This window comes from Lolium perenne, chromosome 3 (genome assembly GCF_019359855.2).
Source record: "Lolium perenne isolate Kyuss_39 chromosome 3, Kyuss_2.0, whole genome shotgun sequence".
Classification (NCBI taxonomy): Eukaryota; Viridiplantae; Streptophyta; class Magnoliopsida; order Poales; family Poaceae; genus Lolium; species Lolium perenne.
Genome location: NC_067246.2, coordinates 3178958 through 3197903, shown reverse-complemented (window position 1 = coordinate 3197903; position 18946 = coordinate 3178958). Strand labels below are relative to the sequence as shown.

General features: G+C 44.9%; 1 protein-coding gene across 1 annotated transcript; it reads left to right on the top strand.

Annotated features, from left to right (window-relative positions):
- The first annotated feature begins 461 nt into the window (after window positions 1-461).
- On the top strand, window positions 462-1914 carry LOC127337993 (uncharacterized). The gene is made up of 2 exons (XM_051364294.1): window positions 462-517; window positions 1422-1914. Exons 1-2 carry the CDS (start codon window positions 462-464, stop codon window positions 1912-1914), a joined length of 549 nt encoding a protein of 182 aa, XP_051220254.1.
- Window positions 1915-18946: the final 17032 nt, after the last annotated feature.

Below are 18946 nucleotides of genomic sequence, written 5' to 3'. Positions count from 1 at the left end.
TCGAGGTCTGCGGCGCACCGGGGCAGGTTGAGCGTGACGACGGCGATACAGTGGCGGAGGGAGTTGGGCGCTGACGCAGGGGCGTAGGCGACGTCATGGCGATCACGATAGGCTTGACGGCGGTGAAAACGAGGCAGTGACGCGCTCTGGAGGTTGACGGGAGCTTGCAGTACCGCGGCGGAAATCTCCGACGGTGACGACGGCGTGCGTCCTCTCCGGCGTAGGTGAGCATGTCTAGCAGGTAGAGGGTGATGTGGTGGTGCTACGGGCGAGAGGAGAAGTCAAGGGGAGGACAAGAGTGACGAGGCGCGTCGACGCTCTGGCGCGTCCAGGGACGTCAGCGTGCACGCTCTGGCGCGTCCTGGGCGTACTGGGCGCGTGGCGTTCTCGTCACTGCAGCGCGTCTACTGGCCATGGGCTAGCATGAGCGTGACGAGGGGAGTGTGAGGGAGGTGGCTGACATGGTGGTGCACGGTAGAAGTGACCAGAGAGGAGAGTGGCATGGTGGAGTGGCAAGGTACACGGCATGGTCAAAATGGTGATGATCTCATGCTCCAAACCGTGTCTCTGGTGCTTGGCATGATGCAAGGGGTACATGAGAGGACTAATGCTGACCAAAGCTTGATGGTTTAGGCAAATTTCTTCTGGATAATAGCATGTATTGAGTTGGCAAGGTTTTGCACACAAGGTGCTCGACCAAATGGCCGCAAGAGATTTGTTTTTGAATTTTGCAAAGATTTTTGGTGGAGTTGATTCAAATAATATTTGAAACACAATGGTGCTGGTGGTGTGCAAAATGAAGTTGGTTTGTGAAAATCCAAAATAGGCATAATCTAGAATCTGATTTGATGTTGCCTCTTTGACTCCTTTTATTAAGCAATAGAAAGAGAATTAGTCAAAGTGGTCAACAGCAAAGTTGTTCAACTTGATGAGGTCTTGGGTGAGGTGCAAAGAGTTGAGGTAGTTTGGTTTAAGAATCTCTTAATCCAGGGGCTCAAAGTGGGTACCCTGATGTAATTTGCAGTTTTGACCATTATCATATGTGATGAGATTTTGAATTTTACTTTGAGTTGATTTGAGTTTCTTTGATTCAAAAGTGGTTCTTAAGTGGTTAGTAACCTTTCCAAACCATTGGCACAAGTCAAAATGGCTTAGGTTTTGATTTGGCAAAAATGGCCATAAGCACCTATGTGAGGTGATTTGTATTTTTTTTCTTCTTTCTCTGTTCTTGATCCAATGATCATACTCTAGGGTTTTAGCATCATTGATAAGCACACAAACAATCATCATGGAAATGTCACATAATAATGCATGAACGCTATGCATAGCAGCATATTCAAATAAAAGTTTTTGTTAGTTCTAAATTTTGAATATTGGAAACCACTTTTCTTATTGACTTGAAATTTGGGATGTTACAATAGCAATGTCGAGTTTCACGGCGTGGTTCCGAGTAAAAAGGCGAACTCACTGGGCAGCATCACACTTCCTGTGGCCTTCGGTGATGTTAATAATTTCCACGAAGAAAGGATCACATTTGAAGTTGTGCCCTTCAAGAGCTCCTATCACATGATCTTCGGCATTCCCACATATCACAAGTTCCACGCAAGACCGTGTTATATCTACAACAAGCTAAAGATGCCGGGGACAAACAGAACTATCACCATCAATGGCAACTACAGGAAAGCTCAGGAGTGTGAGGAAGGAGAAGCAGCCTTTGCAGAATCCGTCCTCAACGCTGAGGAATTAAAGGAGATGAGGAGCGAGGTGGATCCGGCTGAGATGCCCGCCCTCAGGAAGCAAATCTCCGACCAGAATCATTCGTTCAAGGCTGCAGAAGAAACCAAGAAGATAGCACTTGAAGACGCGGATCCGTCCAAGACTACCTCCATTGGTGCATCCATGGATGCCAAATAGGAAAGCGCGCTCCTCGAGTTCCTCCGGAAGAACAAAGAGATCTTCGCATGGAAGCCTTCTGACATGTCCGGAGTACCTAGGGAACTCGCCGAGCATTCACTCAACATCGACCCCGAAGAAAAACCGGTGAAGCAAGCTTTGAGATGCTTTGGAGACAAGAAACGCCGCGCCATAGGGAAAGAGTTAGCTAAGCTTTTAGAAGTAGGATTTGTTAGAGAAGTGATCCACACTAACTGGGACGCGACTCCAGTCCTTGTACCCAAAAAGAACACTGAAATACTAAGAATGTGCATTGATTATACCGGCTTGAACAAAAACTGCCCAAACAATCCGTTTCCTTTGCCTCACATTGACCAAGTCAATGACTCGATGGCTGGGTCGGAACTCCTTTGTTTTCTCGATGCATATTCCGGGTATCATCAGATTCGGATGCGAGAGTCGGATTAGTTAGTGTCCTCATTCATCACCCCTTACGGTACATATTGCTACATTACTATGCCCTTTGGCCTGAAAAATGCTGCTGCCACATACCAGCGGATGATGCAGCGGTGTCTTCACGACCAGATTGGTCGGAACGTACATGCTTACGTCTATGACATCGCGGTCATGTCCCAGAAAGTCAATGATCTCATCAGCGACCTTCAAGAGACCTTTGATAATCTCTGGAAGTACAAGATGATGTTAAATCCGACCAAGTGCGTCTTTGGCGTGCCGGCCGGAAAACTCCTTGGCTTCATCGTTTTCCAGCGTGGTATTGAGGTAAACCCGGAGAAGATCAAGGCTATTCTTAATATATCAAGGACAACTTGTTAAAGGACATACAACGGTTAACTGGTTGCGTAGCAGCGGTAAGCCGGTTTGTTAGCCGCCTTGGCGAGACGGCACTTCCACTGTATAAGTTACTCAAGAAAACTGACAATTTCGTCTGGGACGAAGCAGCAGACAAGTCCCTTCAGGAGTTAAAGAGGATCCTTTCCTCCGTCCCCGTCTTGGCGGCTCCAACGCCATCAGAACCTATGTTCCTTTACCTAGCAGCATCAAACAGGGTCATCAGCATCGTTATCGTGGTGGAGCGATAGGAAGAAGGACATGAGTATGGAGTCCAGAGACCAGTGTACTACGTCAGCGAAGTCCTGACAGAATCCAAACAACGCTACCCCCACTTCTAGAAGTTAGCTTACGGAGTTTTCCTGGCCAGCCGGAAATTAAGGCATTACTTCCAGGAACTGCCTATGACATTCGTGAGCAAGGCTCCGCTGAACACAATCATCAACAACTCCGATGCCACCGAAAGAGTAGCAAAATGGGGCATCGAGCTTGCCGCATTCGAAATAAACTATAAGCCACACGGGAGGCCATTAAGTCCCAAGTCCTTGCAGATTTCATCGCGGATTGGACGGAAGTGCCCTCCGACACACCAGTGCCGGAACTAGAAGCCTGGGTCATGCACTTCGACGTATCCAAACAACATCAAGGCTCGGGGGCTAGGGTAACCCTAAAGTCTCCGACAGGAGAGGAGTTACAATACATCCTCCAAATACATTTTCAAGCCACCAATAACATGGTGGAATACGAAGCATTGCTACATGGACTGCGGATCGCAACGGAAATTGGAATAAAGCATATTATATCACTAGTAGAAAAGAGGGCTTTGGTTTTTTGCTCCAAAGAGCATTAGCACCGGATTTGGCACGAACCGGTGCGAAAGGGGTCATTAGCACCGGTTCGTGCGGTCTGGACGTCCAGGGGACCAGCCGCGGCATTAGCACTGGTTCGTGCCGGACCTTTAGCACCGGTGCTAAAGGGTTGATGTCAGCCGTGAAACCTTTAGCACCGGTTCGTGTTACGAACCGGTGCTAAAGGTTTTTCTGCTCCCCACCCCCCCCCCCCCCCCCGCGGATCGCCTTTTTTAACTCTGTAAAATAGAAAAGAAAATGATAGAAAATTCAAAAAATAAAATCTTTTGAGATTCCTGTATGTTACGCTACCTACTATTAGGGAAAATTAACAAATTCGAATTTTCACTTTTTTGCAAAAAAGGTTTGAAAAATGGTAAAACCACATTAACTTTTGCATACGACGTCGGAAAAGAACGTATAATATATCAAAATCATCGTGGGAAAAAGTTACATCCGAATTTTTAGATTCACAAAATTCCAAATTAAAATATGAAAGCAGGAAGATTTTAGTTTTTTGCTAGAAATTTAGGAGTTTATATATTTTTTATTTTTTTAAATTGAAATTAATAATTGCATCCTGCATAAAGATTACCATTACTTTTCAGGTTTAGCAAATTATAAAATTTTCAAATTTTCAGGTTTTAGGTTTGGCAAAAAAAAAATTAAAAAAAATTAAAAAATTGAAAATAATTAAAAATAATACAAATTATAAAGTTAATGTTTATTTATTTATTTAAGATTATTGTTACATCATTACTTTTGTTTATTAAAAAATTTATTTGAAATTTAAACAATAAAGAAATATGACATCGACCAACATGTTAATAGGATTGATATGATACTAGTATCACATACATGCGCTTGGATGCGGGACGGAAAGGAACTTGGAAGTTAAGCGTGCTAGTGCTAGAGTAGTGGGAGGATGGGTGACCGAGCGGGAAGTTTGAGCATGAGTAAGTAATTTGACTAGAGATAAGTGTAGTTAGAGACTAAACTTGTGAAATAACTAAAATATTAGAAATTCCGAAAAAAAAGAAAAAAAGAGGGAGTAAATAATTCGATTTTTTTTACGGTAGCGGGGTTCTACCGCGGCAGCGTTTTGGGTCATTTTTCTGCCGCGGTAGACCCTTTAGCACCGGTTCGTATTACGAACCGGTGCTAAAGGTCCTCTGCCGGGCGCTCCACAGCGGGCCACGTGGTGCCCCCTTTAGCACCGGTCGTAACTGAATCGGTGCAAAAGGGGGGGGGGCCTTTTGCACCGGATCGTTTGCACCGGTTCGCCATCCGGTGCATATGGCCTTTTCGAACCGGTGCAAAAGACCTTGTTTCTACTAGTGTATGCTGTGGAGATTTCGACCTTGTCGCACAACAAGTAGCCGGAACATGGAATGCTCGGAACACAGTTATGGCGGCATACAGAGACGAAGTTGACGAGATGGCAAAATGCTTCCTCGGATACGAAGTTAAATACGTCAGAAGAGACAATAATACAGCGGCAGACATGCTATCCAAGCTCGGATCTGGACGGAAGCCAATACCACCCGGAATATTCTTGGAGCACTTAAGGGTACCATCAGTCCAGGGTGCGGATCCGGAAAACCCCGATCATGCAAATCCTCCGAGCAAGGAGGTCATGCTCGTAGCTCCGGCTTGGCCGAAGCCAATCATGGACTACCTTACCGATCGGAAGCTACCTGAAGACGAAGTTCTTAGGAGGCAAGTTATCTGGAGAGCAAAGTCCTACACAATAATCAATGGACAACTCTACAAAAGAAGCCCTTGAAGAGAGCATCTTTCGGATTTGAGTATCTCCTAGTAGCTGTTGATAAATTCAGCAAATGGATCGAGGCTAAACCCGTGAAGAAGCCCGATGGTGCATCAACACTCAAAATTGTAATAAGCCCCGTGGTCAGGTTTGGAATTCCGCATCGCATCATTACTAACAATGGCACTAATTTCGCTGTCGGAGAATTGAAGGACTACTGTTATGATGTTGGGATCCGGCTAGATTTGGCCTCCGTAGTGCATCCCCAGTCTAATGGACAAGTGGAGCAGGCCAACGGCCTCATTTTGAGTGGAATTAAACCAAGACTTGAAGCTCCGCTCCATCGTGCAGCCAGAGCTTGGGTAGAGGAACTACCCTCGGTGATGTGGAGTTTACGAACAACTCCGAACCGATCAACAGGGTTTAGACCGTACTCCATGGTCTACGGAGCTAAAGCCGTGATCCCGACAGATATTATCCATGATTCCCCACGAATTTCCGCCTACTCAGAGGAAGAAGCTGACCAGGATCGGCATTTATCTGTGGATTTGTTAGAAGAGATGCGAGATTTAGCAAACCAAAGATCCACCATTTACCAGCAGTAGCTGCGCCGCTATCATAGCCGAGGCGTACGCCAACGCTCGTTCAAGGAAGGTGATTTGGTGTTGCACCTCCGACAAAAGAAGACTCATAAACTGGCTTCACCTTGGGAGGGGCCTTTCATCATCAGCAAAGTTCTCCAAAATAGATCGTACTACTTAGTAGATATCCGGAAATTAAAGAAAAGACCCGCAAATTTCCACCTTAAGCGGAAAAAGGGAAGATCCGGATGACATCGATGACGAAACAGGCCGACCATGGAATATAGCACAACTACGTCCTTTCCACACTTAACACATGTTTCAATTGTGTACATTATACCTCTTATATGATCAATGAAATAAAGCATTTGGTTCACTCTTTGACTCTTTTCCACCTTTAGTTTTTCATTTTTGGATCATGTAAGCATTTTTTCTAACCGAAACCACAGAGCTGGATTTCTCCGCCTACTCACAGAGAGTGGTGTCCAGCTGCCTGCGGGCAGCTGCTACCACGGTTGGCTCCTAGAGGAGGTGCTGGCGGTGTGCCTCCAGCTTAGCCGCAGCAGCAGCGGTGTCTCCGCCAGCTGCCACGAGCGTCCGCAGCTTCTCCACGGCCACCTCCAAGGGAGTGGGGACGTGTGGCTCGCAGGAGACACCGGCACCGGCTGTGGACGTCTGCTCGTAGTTGGGGTGGCGGTTGTGCTGTTGTGCGGCACCCGCGCCAGGAGCGGTCATCATGACCTATGCATGGGTGCAGAGATCGGCGCTGCTACTGCAGCCGTATGCTACGCCGAGAGGAGGGTCTGAGCATGAAAGTACCTTGCCAGGGTACCGCTCGGAGCTGACTGTGACGTAGACGCGATGCTCGCCGAAGTGGATGATGCTGCCGGCTCTAGGAAAGGGCCGATTGGCGAAGCATGCGGCGTTGTCGTTGACGCAATGCAGCGAGCCGAACCTCAGGACCAGGCCTGAAGCTATGCGCTCGCCGGAGTTGATGTAGGGTCCCGTCCGGAAGAAGACTCCGGCCGCTGCCGCTGCAGGCCCCACGGTGGGTGCCAACTATCATGGTATTATCACAGCAGATGCCATAGGGTGACTTATCAAGAGGTGTGAGGCCTGATCGATGAGCATCGGTATCCGGATGCGGGAATGGGCATGAGCGACACACGACGTACCCAGGTTCAAGGCCCTCCGATGGAGGTAACACCCCTACTCCTTCTGAGGTTACTAAGCTGTAAAAAGGGCTACAACGGTGCTCCTTGAGCTATGTGGAAGAGCAAGGCTGAGCTTGACGAAGCTACTGCTCCTCTCTCTATCGTATTCTAGCGCTAAAATGAGAGACCCCCCCGAAGGGGCTCCTGGAGCACCTTATATACGGTGTCCAGGTTACACTGGTAAAGCTGAACGGGAGAAGGGGAAAGCCTTCATCCCCGTCCCTTGGTCCCTCCTGGCCCCGCAATGGGGCCCGCCGACTGCTCCGTCTTGTCCCCTGGTCGCTAGCCACGGGGATAGGACGTTGGGGCTACATGGCCATAGCGCCACTGCTCCCTCGTAGCCCCAGGGTTATCGGCATAGCCTACTCCACCATCCATCGTACGGGCACCATGCGGAGCAATCCTGCACAGCATCACATCCCGTGGCAGAGGGGATGCGACAGGCGTGTTGACTTCCGGTAGCCGGCAGCCGGCCTTTGGGCGGCGCAGCCGGCAGCCGGTCTCAGATCCTGCTGGCGGTGCAGCCGGCCCGTGCGGTCTGGCGACGCAGTCGGCCCGTGACACGTGATGACGCAGCCAGCGGGCACAGGACCGGCCTTGTGCCCACTCAGTTGCTTGCCTTTGGCCTACCGGGGGCCATCCCCCCTACAGCACCGTCTCTCTTCATCGTGTTCCTTTGGAAATAAGTTCAGATCGTGGAAGCGTCTTCACTTCCAGATTTTAGGAAAGTTTTCAGCAAGCTATGGGAACAAAGTTGCTCTTTAGCACAGCTTATCACCCTCAGACTAGTGGAAAAGTCGAAAGAGTGAATCAAATCCTTGCGGTTATACTTCGTGCCTAGGTGAACTCCTTTGGTATTAAGTGGGAGGATTGTCTTCCGTTTGCGGAGTTCTCCTACAATGATAGCTATCAAGCCAGTTTGGGCATGGCACCGCACTACTAGGAAAACAGCAATCCGTGGGTTTGATATCCGTGCCGCACTATACTTGTGGTGCGCCACTCGCGCACCACTTAGAGGGGTGTGCCACAGGTATTCCTGGGCCGGGCTGGGTGGGGTTGCCACACATATCAGTGGCGCACCAAATACTGGTGTGCCACTGATATGTGTGGGCCCTCTGCTATAGAAAGGGGCCTTGTTATTTGTGGCACACCATATACTGGTGCGCCCCTGATAACCAGTGCGCCAAAATCCTCACCCCCGTCCACCCCCCGTGGATCACCTTTTCAATTTTGGAAAAAATAAAAGAAAATGATAGAAATTAATGTCAAATTTTAAAATCCTTTAGGATGTCCATAGGTTATGTAATCTAGTTGTTACGAAAAATAACAAACATGAATTTCCAATTTTTTTGGAAAATGGCGCCATGTTTCGGTAAAACGGCACTGGATTTTGCATACGACGTCGGATGAAAAAGGTTTTTATAAGAAATAATATCTACAGAAAAAGTTGCATACGGTTGTTGAGTTCGTCATCGAGCTTGAACCTAGAATGGATCCTATCTCAAAGCGTCCATACAATATGGGTCCAAATGAGTTGTTTGAACTGAAGAAACAGTTGGATGAATTGGAGAATCTCGGATTCATTCAACCAAGCACTTCTGTGTGGGGATGCCCCACCATCTTTGCCAAGAAAAAGGATAAAATTGATCGGTTGGTGGTTGATTACCGCCCTCTCAATGAAAAGACCATCAAGAACACATATCCTCTTCCTCGAATAAATGACCTCTTTGATCAACTTGTGGGTGCCGTTGTTTTCTCTAAGTTGGACTTGAGCGGCTATCATCAAATCAAAATCCGCAAGGAGGATGTTCCAAAGACAGCTTTCAAGACTCGCTATGGCCTCTATGAATACACTGTCATGTCCTTTGGTCTCACAAATGCTCCAGCAACTTTCTCTCGCCTCATGAACTCGGTCTTCATGGAGTACCTTGATAATTTTGTGGTGGTATATCTGGATGATATTCTTGTCTACTCCAAGTCTAATGAAGAGCATGAAGAGCACCTTCGCCTCATTCTAACGAAGCTTCGTGAACACCGTCTCTATGCCAAGTTCTCCAAGTGTGAATTTTGGCTTCCTCAAGTAATCTATCTTGGGGATGTCATTTCTGCAAAAGGCATTGCTGTCAATCCTTAAACTGTCAAGTCCATTCTTGAATGGCTCCCTCTGAAGAATGTCAAGCAAGTGAGAAGCTTCCTCGGTTTGGCTAGTTATTGCCGCCGCTTTTTTGAGAACTTCTCCAAGATTGCAAAGCCTACCACTGATCTCCTCAAGAAAGACAAGAAGTTCCTTTGGACTCTAGAATGCCAAGAAAGTTTTGAACTCCTCAAGAGGAAGCTCACCACGACTCCAGTTCTTGTTCCTCCGAACACTTCAAAGCCCTTTCAGATTTTTTGTGATGCTTCGCTTCAAGGACTTGGTGCTGTCCTCATGCAAGAACATCAAGTTGTTACTTATGCCTCTTGCCAGTTGCGCAGTCATGAGCTCAACTATCCCACACATGATCTCGAACTTGCAGCAGTGATTCATGCTTTGAAGCAATTGAGACACCACTTGTTGGGCAATAAATGTGAGATCTTCACCTACCACAAAAGCCTCAAATACATCTTCACCCAACCCAGCTTGAATCTTCATCAGACGAGATGGATTGACACCATCAAGGACTTCGATCTGATTATCTCCTACACTCCTGGCAAAGCAAATGTGATGGCTGATGCGCTGAGTCGCAAGTCATATTGCAACAATCTCATCGTGAATGAAGTTTCTACCCCTCTTCATGAAGAGTTCCAAAAGTTGAATCTCTAGGTGGTTCCTCAAGGCTATGTTTCAAATCTTGTTATCGTTCCGACTCTCGAGGAAAGGATCCGTCAATCACAGTTGCAAGATGATGAGATCTAGAAAACTAAGGCCAATATGCAAGAGCCTAAGTATAGTTCCTTCTCCCTTGATGATCAAGGCACTCTTTTCTTTGAAGGCCGTCTTGTTGTTCCTGATGATCCAAGCTTGAAAGAGTTGATACTCAAAGAAGCTCATGAAACTCCTCTCTCTATCCACCTTGGAAGCACAAAGATGTATCATGACATAAAGACCACATTCTGGTGGACTAGTATGAAACAACAAATAGCACGCTATGTTTCTTAGTGTGATACTTGCTGCCGAGTCAAGGCTGTGCATCAAAGGCCGGCTGGTATGCTTCAACCTTTGAAAGTTCCTGAATGGAAGTGGGACAAAGTCGAGATGGATTTCATCACTGGTTTTCCAAAATCTCGCAAAGGCAATAATGCAATCTTCGTTCTGATTGACCGCCTCTCCAAGGTTGCTCACTTTCCTCCTGACAAAGAGTCGATCTCTGCAAGTCAGTTAGCTGAGCTATACACCAACATAATTGTCTCTCTTCATGGTGTTCCTTTGGAAATAAGTTCAGATTGTGGAAGCATCTTCACTTCCAGATTTTGCGAAAGTTTTCAGCAAGCTATGGGAACAAAGTTGCTCTTTAGCAAAGCTTATCACCCTCAGACTAGTGGACAAGTCGAAAAGAGTGAATCAAATCCTTGAGGTTATGCTTCATGCCTATGTGATCTCCTTTGGTATGAAGTGGGAGGATTGTCTTCCGTTGGCGGAGTTCTCCTACAACAACAACTATCAAGCCAGTTTGGGCATGGCACCGCACTGCTAAGAAAATAGCTATCCGTGGGTTTGATATCAGTGGCGCACTGTACTTGTGGTGCGCCACTGGTAGTATTTACTAGTGGCGCATGACAAACCTGTGAGCCACTGATATCAACTTATCAGTGGCGCACCATTTAAAGGGGTGCACCACTGGTATTCCTGGGAAGGGCTGGGTGGGGTTGCCACACATATCAGTGGCGCACGAAATACTGGTGCGCCACTGATATGCGAGATATTGATGCGCCACTGATATGTGTGGGCCTTGTGCTATAGAAAGGGTCCTCGTTATCAGTGGTGCACCATATACTGGTGCGCCACTGATATCTCGCATATCAGTGGTGCACCAAATAATGGTGCGCCACTGATAACCTGTGGGCCAAAATCCTCACCCCCAAGTGGACCGCCTTTTCAATTTTGGAAAAAATAAAAGAAAATGATAGAAATTTCAAATTTTAAAATCCTTTGAGATGTCCATATGATATGTAATCTAGTTGTTACGAAAAAAAACATACATGAATTTCGATAAATTTTGCAAAATGGCGCCAAGTTTCGGTAAAACGGCTCTGGATTTTGCATACGACGTCGGATGAAAAAGGTTTTTATATGAAAAAGTATCTACAGAAAAAGTTGCATACAGCTGTTGAGTTCATCATAAGCTTGAACCTAGAACGACTCCTATCTCAAAGCGTCCATACAAGATGGGTCCAAATGAGTTGCTTGAACTCAAAAAATAGTTGGATGAATTGGAGAATGTCGGATTCATTCAACCAAGCACTTCTGCGTGGGGATGCCCCACCATCTTTGTCAAGAAAAAAGATAAATCTGATCGGTTGGTGGTTGATTACCGCCCTCTCAATGAAAAGACCTTCAAGAACACATATCCTCTTCCTCGAATAAATGATCTCTTTGATCAACTTGCGGGTGCGTTGTTTTCTCTAAGTTGGACTTGAGAAGCGGCTATCATCAAAGAAAAATCCGCAAGGAGGATGTTCCAATGACAGCTTTCAAGACTCGCTATGGCCTCTATGAATACACTGTCATGTCCTTTGGTATCACAAATGCTCTAGCAACTTTGTCTCGCCTCATAAACTCGGTCTTCATAGAGTACCTTGATAATTTTGTGGTGGTATATCTTGATGATATTCTTGTCTACTCCAAGTCTAATGATGAGTATGACGAGCACCTTTGCCTCGTTCTAACGAAGCTTCGTGAACACCGTCTCTATAACAAGTTCTCTGTCGGCCCCGACATCAAGGAGAATAATCACGTGCAAGTATGAGGCTCGGGTAATGGGTTTCTATGAGGGTTGTGAAACACCTCAACAATCCCATGGGAAGGGCAGGCACATCACACATATGTGCTATACACGCCATTACCGCGAGTTACCCCTCATAGGTACGCGGCGAACTCCAGGCCCGAAGTCACCACCTTCCTGTGCACACCAACAAAAGAACGCACGGTGCACATGATACAAGAGGGGCTGAAATAACAGCAGATATCACAACACGACTCTATGACACAAAGAAAAGAAATAAAATATGACAAAGCTCATGTATAGGAGCAAGATAGAAATATCACACAGAGGATACATGTCCCAACGGTACATCATTACATCAGCGGAAGCAAAAAGATAGGTCTGAGTACAGACAAGATGCAAAATTGGATTAATAGTCCATAAATAAAGCAGTTGGATCCATAACCAGCAAGCCTCAGGCTGCTGCCTTAGAAGCGTCCTCACTACTCAACATAGTCGTCATCAACGTGATCAAAATAGGAGCCACCAAACTCAGATCCTGTCGTACCTGCTACATCGGGCCAACGGTTGCCGGAAAAAGAGGGAAAATGTTGAGCGTGAGTACCAAGGCGCGTACTCAGCAAGACTAGAAATCGGCTGCGCTCGCCGGGCTATATGGTGGAGTTTAGCGGCAGCAAAGCTAGCAGTTAAACCTATATAGACACTCTCGACTCTTCGTTGCAAGATATAGATAAGAGAGCGTGCAACTAACAGTTCTAATACTCTGCAAATATAACCCAGCCAATGCGTTCCCCCTTTCGTACCCAAGGAAGAAATTGCAAAGGCACTCACACAGTTGGCAGTTTTAGCAAGTTATTATTTTAGTAGTGCTAATTACTAATCAAGTTATTATTAACAGATATAAGGGTGTAAGTTGTCTATGATCAAGTAACACTTCTCCAAGTCATCCATACCGCGGACACGGCTTATCGATAAGATGGTAACCCTGCAGGGGTGCACTACTGATCTCATACGCACATTCAACCCTACCTAGGCAAGAGCAGAGTAAAAGGACACTACCTCTCCCTTTACCACAGACCAAGTCCAAGAAGCCACCTGACTCAGTTAACCCGCGTCGAAGTCCGGCCGAATCTCTGAGACGGACCTAGCTATTTGCGAGAATGGCTTCCGAGGTTCAAAACACACATAGGGGTGATTATAAATATTTAGTTATGAATTATTCTAATTTTAGGGTTTGTTAAACCACTTTTAAAACTTTTAAAAAATTATTAGTCAAAACTTCAAACAAAGTTTATAAACAGGTAGATTAGGTTTTTCTAATATCCCTGGATATAAAATTTGTTTGAATTGGAGTTTTAAAAGTTGAAATTTAAAACATTTCAAAAATAGGCAGAATGAAAAAAAAGGATAAAAGGACCTGAAAACTAGTTTTTACATCGGCTAGGGACCCCGGGTTGAATTGCAGGAATTCAGGCGGTTTTCAAAAAAACCTTCAGCGCCAGGGACCGTGGGTTTGGTTTTAGAAAATGTAGGGGCTTTTTCGCAAAATTTTCGAGCGCTGTTGGTTTTCCCCGTTGACTGTCAAAACTGAAGACGAAGACGTCACCGGCGTTGATCCCCGGTGACTCAAATTCGGCGGCAATTTCGGACGGAATCGAGCGGGGCGAAGAGGGGATTGGGATGCGGGGCTCACCAGGAGCTCGGGGAAGGCGGAGAAAGCCGAACGGAGAGGAGGAGGACGACGCGAACGACGGCGGTCGAGAACACAAGAGACGACGGCGAGGTCAGGGACGTTCAAGTCATTCCGGAGCAGCTCCAGCTCCTGGTACTTAGAGAGGAGGAAGACGAAGCCATGACGGTTCCATTCCCGGGCGCAGACGGAGGTGAGAACGATGGCAGGCGAGGTGGAGCTTGGCGAATTTTGGCGGCGGGTTTCTCTTTAGCTCACAGAAAGGGAAGGTGGTGGAGGAAAAGGGCGGAGCAGCGACGGCACGAAGGGAGCAGAGAGGCTAGGGTTCGGGCGGAGCGCACGAGGCTTTAAGAGGAGAGGTGCAGCAGGTGGTCGAGGTGGGGATTCGGGGAGAGGATAATGGTGCGGGCGCCGTGCCGCTCGTGCTCGGCCGTGAGGAAGAGAAACAGGGCAAAAGGGTGTCGGGCCGAAACAGTTCGAAGCTGGGATGGCTCGGGCAGGAAAGAAAGGAAGAAGGGAGAGAGAAAGAGGTGGGCCGAGCTGGAGTAGGCCATCCAGGCCAGTTAGAAGCTAGGTTAGTTTAGGTTTTTCTCTGTTTTCTTTTTCTTTCCCTTTTTCAAATCTGGTTTTGGAAAACCATTTGAATCCAAATGAATTCAAATGAAAATTTGAAATGAACAGTGGGATGAGATAGAGAATAACAACACTATTGTTGCCAAACTTTTTGTAGCCAAAATAAAATAATTTATTTATGAAATTATTAGCACCATAATTAATGGCACAAAACGAATTAGGGTTAGGGTTTTGGATTTAAATATTAATCCAATTAAAGATTTTTTTTGGCATAACTGATACGTCTCCAACGTATCTATAATTTCTGATGTTCCATGCTAGTTTTATGACAATACCTACATGTTTTATATACACTTTATATCATTTTTATGCATTTTCCGTGACTAACCTATTAACAAGATGCCGAAGCGCCAGTTCCGGTTTTCTGCTGTTTTTGGTTTCAGAAATCCTACACAGGAAATATTCTCGGAATTGGACGAAACAAAATCCCACGGTCTTATTTTCCACGGAGGCTTCCAGAACACCGAAGAGGAGACGAAGAGGAGCCACGAGGCGGCCACACCCTAGGGGGGCGCGGCCCCACCCCTGGCCACGCCACCCAATGGGGTGGGCCCCTCGGGACTCCACCGACATCGCCCCTTCGCCTATATATTCCTCCGTCTCGAAAAACCCCAACAGGATCGACGATATTCCACGAAGAGTTCCGTAGCCGCCGCTATCGCGAAGACAAGTTTCGGGGGACAGAAGTCTCTGTTCCGGCACGCCGCCGGGATGGGGAAGTGCCCCCGGAATCCATCTCCATCGACACCACAGCCATCTTCATCGCCGTTGCTGTCTCCCATGATGAGGAGGGAGTAGTTCTCCCCCGAGGCTGAGGGCTCTACCGGTAGCTATGTCGTTCATCTCTCTCTCCCATGGTGTGATCTTTATGTGATCATGAGCTTTGTATCACTATTAATCTATGTGCTACTCTAGTGATGTTATTAAAGTAGTCTATTCCTCCTCCATGATGTAAAGTTGACAGTGTGTGCATCATGTAGTATTTGGCGTAGGTTATGATTGTAATCTCTTGTAGATTATGAAGTTAACTATTACTATGATAGTATTGATGTGATCTATTCCCCCTTTCATAGCTATTGTTGACAGTGTGTATGCTATGTTAGTACTTGGTCTAAGTTGCAACGGTCTATTATGCACTCTAGAGGTTACTTTAATATGAACTCCGGATTCACTCTCCAAGGTGTGATGGTGACAGTGTGCACATCGTGTGTGATTCCTTTATGAAGTTGTGGAGCTTGTTTACTCCGGCTTGAGGTGTGCTTTGTAGCCCTACACAATGAATGGTGTTTGTTATCCAACAAGAGAGTGTTTAAGAGTAGCATTTATTTATTCAGTTATGTGATCATTGTTGAGAGTGTCCACTAGTGAAAGTATGATCCCTAGGCCTTATTTCTAAGCATTGAAACACCGTTTCCAACAAGTTCTGCTACATGTTTACTTGCTGCCATTTTTATTTCAGATTGCAATTACTACTTACAATCATCCATATTACTTGTATTTCACTATCTCTTCGCCGAACTAGTGCACCTATACATCTTACAAGTGTATTAGGTGTGTTGGGGACACAAGAGACTTCTTGTATCTTAATTGCAGGGTTGCTTGAGAGGGATATCTTTGACCTCTACCTCCCTGAGTTCGATAAACCTTGGGTGATTCACTTAAGGGAAACTTGCTGCTGTTCTACAAACCTCTGCTCTTGGAGGCCCAACACTGTCTACAGGAATAGAAGCGTGCGTAGACATCAAGCTATTTTTCTGGCACCGTTGCCGGGGAGGTAAGGTAAAAGGTATTCACATCCTCCGACTACTAAGCTATTTCCTAGCACTGTTGCCGGTGTGTGAGTGCTCGAAGCTATTTCCTTTAGATCCTGCAATTATATATTTTTGTTTCTTGTTTTTATTTTTCACTAGTTAGGCTTAATGGAAAACAACAACAAAATTAGAGATCTTTATGAACTTTATATTGAATTAGACATGATGTGTTTGAAGAGAGAATTAAAAAACCCATGGAACTTTGTTTGCAAAATAGTTGTAGCAATGTTATTAGCATGAACTCTTTGAACACTGTTATTGCTAATGCTATGGAAGAATTTAAGCTTGGGGAAGCTGGTTGTGATATTTTTAGTCCCCCAAGTTTTGAGGAGAAAATTTTCTTTGATGTTAATTTGCCTCCCATTTATGATGATTATAATGATAGTGGTATTTTGGTGCCACCTACTATGGAGGATAAAGTTTATTATGATTATACCATGCCTGCAATTTATGATGATTACAATGATGGTTGTGATAGTTTTACTCCCACTATTACTAATAAAACTGATTATGCTTATGTGGAGAGTAATGATACTTTTATGCATGTGAATAAGAATGCTTTATGTGATAGTTATATTGTTGAGTTTGTTCATGATGCTATTGGAAGTTATTATGAGAGAGGAAAATATGGTTGTAGAAATTTTCATGGTACTAAAACACCTCTCTACATGCTGAAAATTTTGAAGTTACTCGTGTTTTATCTTCCTATGCTTGTCACTTTGTTCTTCATGAATTTATTTGTGTACAAGATTCCTTTTCATAGGAAGTGGGTTAGACTTAAAAGTGTTTCTTATTTGCTTTTAATGCTCTCTTTTGCTTCAACTCTTATTTCTTGCGAGAGCATCATTAAAATTACTGAGCCCATCTTAATGGCTATAATGAAAGCACTTCTTGGGAGATAACCCATGTTTTTATTTTGCTACTGTTTTGTTGTGTCTTGGAAGTTGTTACTACTGAAGCAACCTCTCCTTATCTTTATTTTATTGCATTGTTGTGCCAAGTAAAGTCTTTGATAGAGAGTTGATACTAGATTTGGATTTCTGGGCAGAAACAGATTTTTAGCTGTCACGAATTTGAGCTGTTCTCTCTGTAGGAGAATCTAAAAATTCTATAAAATTCATGAGTAATCCTCAGATATGTACGCAACTTTCATTCAATTTGAGCTTCTTCATCTGAGCACGTTAAGTGCCTCGAAAAAATTCGTCTTTACGGACTGTTCTGTTTTGACAGATTCTGCCTTTTATTTCACATTGCCTCTTTTACTGTGTTGAGTGGATTTCTTTGCTCCATTAACTTTCAGTAGCCTTGGGTAATGTCCAGAAGTGTTGGGAATGATTGTGTCCTCTCTGAACATGTGAATTTTTGATTATGCACTCACCCTCTAATGAGATTGTTTTGAGTTTGGTGTGGAGGAAGTTTTCAAGGATCAAGAGAGGAGGATGATATAATACGATCAAGAAGAGTGAAAAGTCTAAGCTTGGGGATGCCCCCGTGGTTCATCCCTGCATATTTCAAGAAAACTCAAGCATCTAAGCTTGGGGATGCCCAAGGCATCCCCTTCTTCATCAACAACTTATCAGGTCACCTCTAGTGAAACTATATTTTTATTCGGTCACATCTTATGTGCTATACTTGGAGCGTCTGTGTGTTTTTATTTTCGTTTTGTTATCTTAGTTCTCTGAATAAATTGGATCCTATCATGCTTGTGTGGGAGAGAGACACGCTCCGCTTTTTCATTTGAACACTTGTGTTCTTCGTTTTACTTTTAATGTTCATGGCAAAAGTTGAAAGCTGCTGCATTTATTGCTATTTGGTTGGAAACAGAAAATGCTTCATGTGGTAATTGGTATATTGTCTTGAATAATTTGATACTTGGCAATTGTTTTGAGCTCTCAAGTAGATCATGTTTAAGCTCTTGCATCATGTAGTTTAGACCTATTAGTGGAGAACTACCGTAGAGCTTGTTGAAATTTGGTTCGCATGATTGGTCTCTCTAAAGTCTAGATATTTTCTGGTAAAAGTGTTTGAACAACAAGGAAGACAGTGTAGAGTCTTATAATGCTTGCAATATGTTCTTATGTAAGTTTTGCTGTACCGGTTCATACTTCTGTTTGCTTCAAACAACCTTGCTAGCCAAAGCCTTGTACTGAGAGGGAATGCTTCTCGTGCATCCAAAACCTTGAGCCAAAACTTATGCCATTTGTGTCCACCGTAACTACCTACTATGTGGTATTTCTCTGCCATTCCAAGTAAATTTCTTGCGTGCTACCTTTAAAAATTCCATTCCTTGTCTTTGCAATATATAGCTCATGGGAAAGTAGCTTAAAAACTATTGTGGTAAAGAATATGTCGCTTATGTATCTTATTTCTTATAAGTTGCTTGTTGAGCGGTAACCATGTTTCTGGGGACGCCATCAACTGTTCTTTTGTTGAATATCATGTGAGTTGCTATGCATGTTCGTCTTGTCTGAAGTAAGGGTGATTTGCCATGAGTTGAATGGTTTGAGTATGCATATTGCTAGAGAAGAACATTGGGCCGCTAACCAAAGCCATGTATCATGGTGGAAGTTTCAGCTTGGACACTAATCCTCAATCTCTTATGAGAATATTATCTGTTGTTGAATGCTTAAGCATTAAAGAGGAGTCCATTATCTGTTTTCTATGTTGTCCCGGTATGGATGTCCTCAAGTTGAGATTTATCAAAAACGAGAAATCAAATGCGATCTATCTCCTTGGA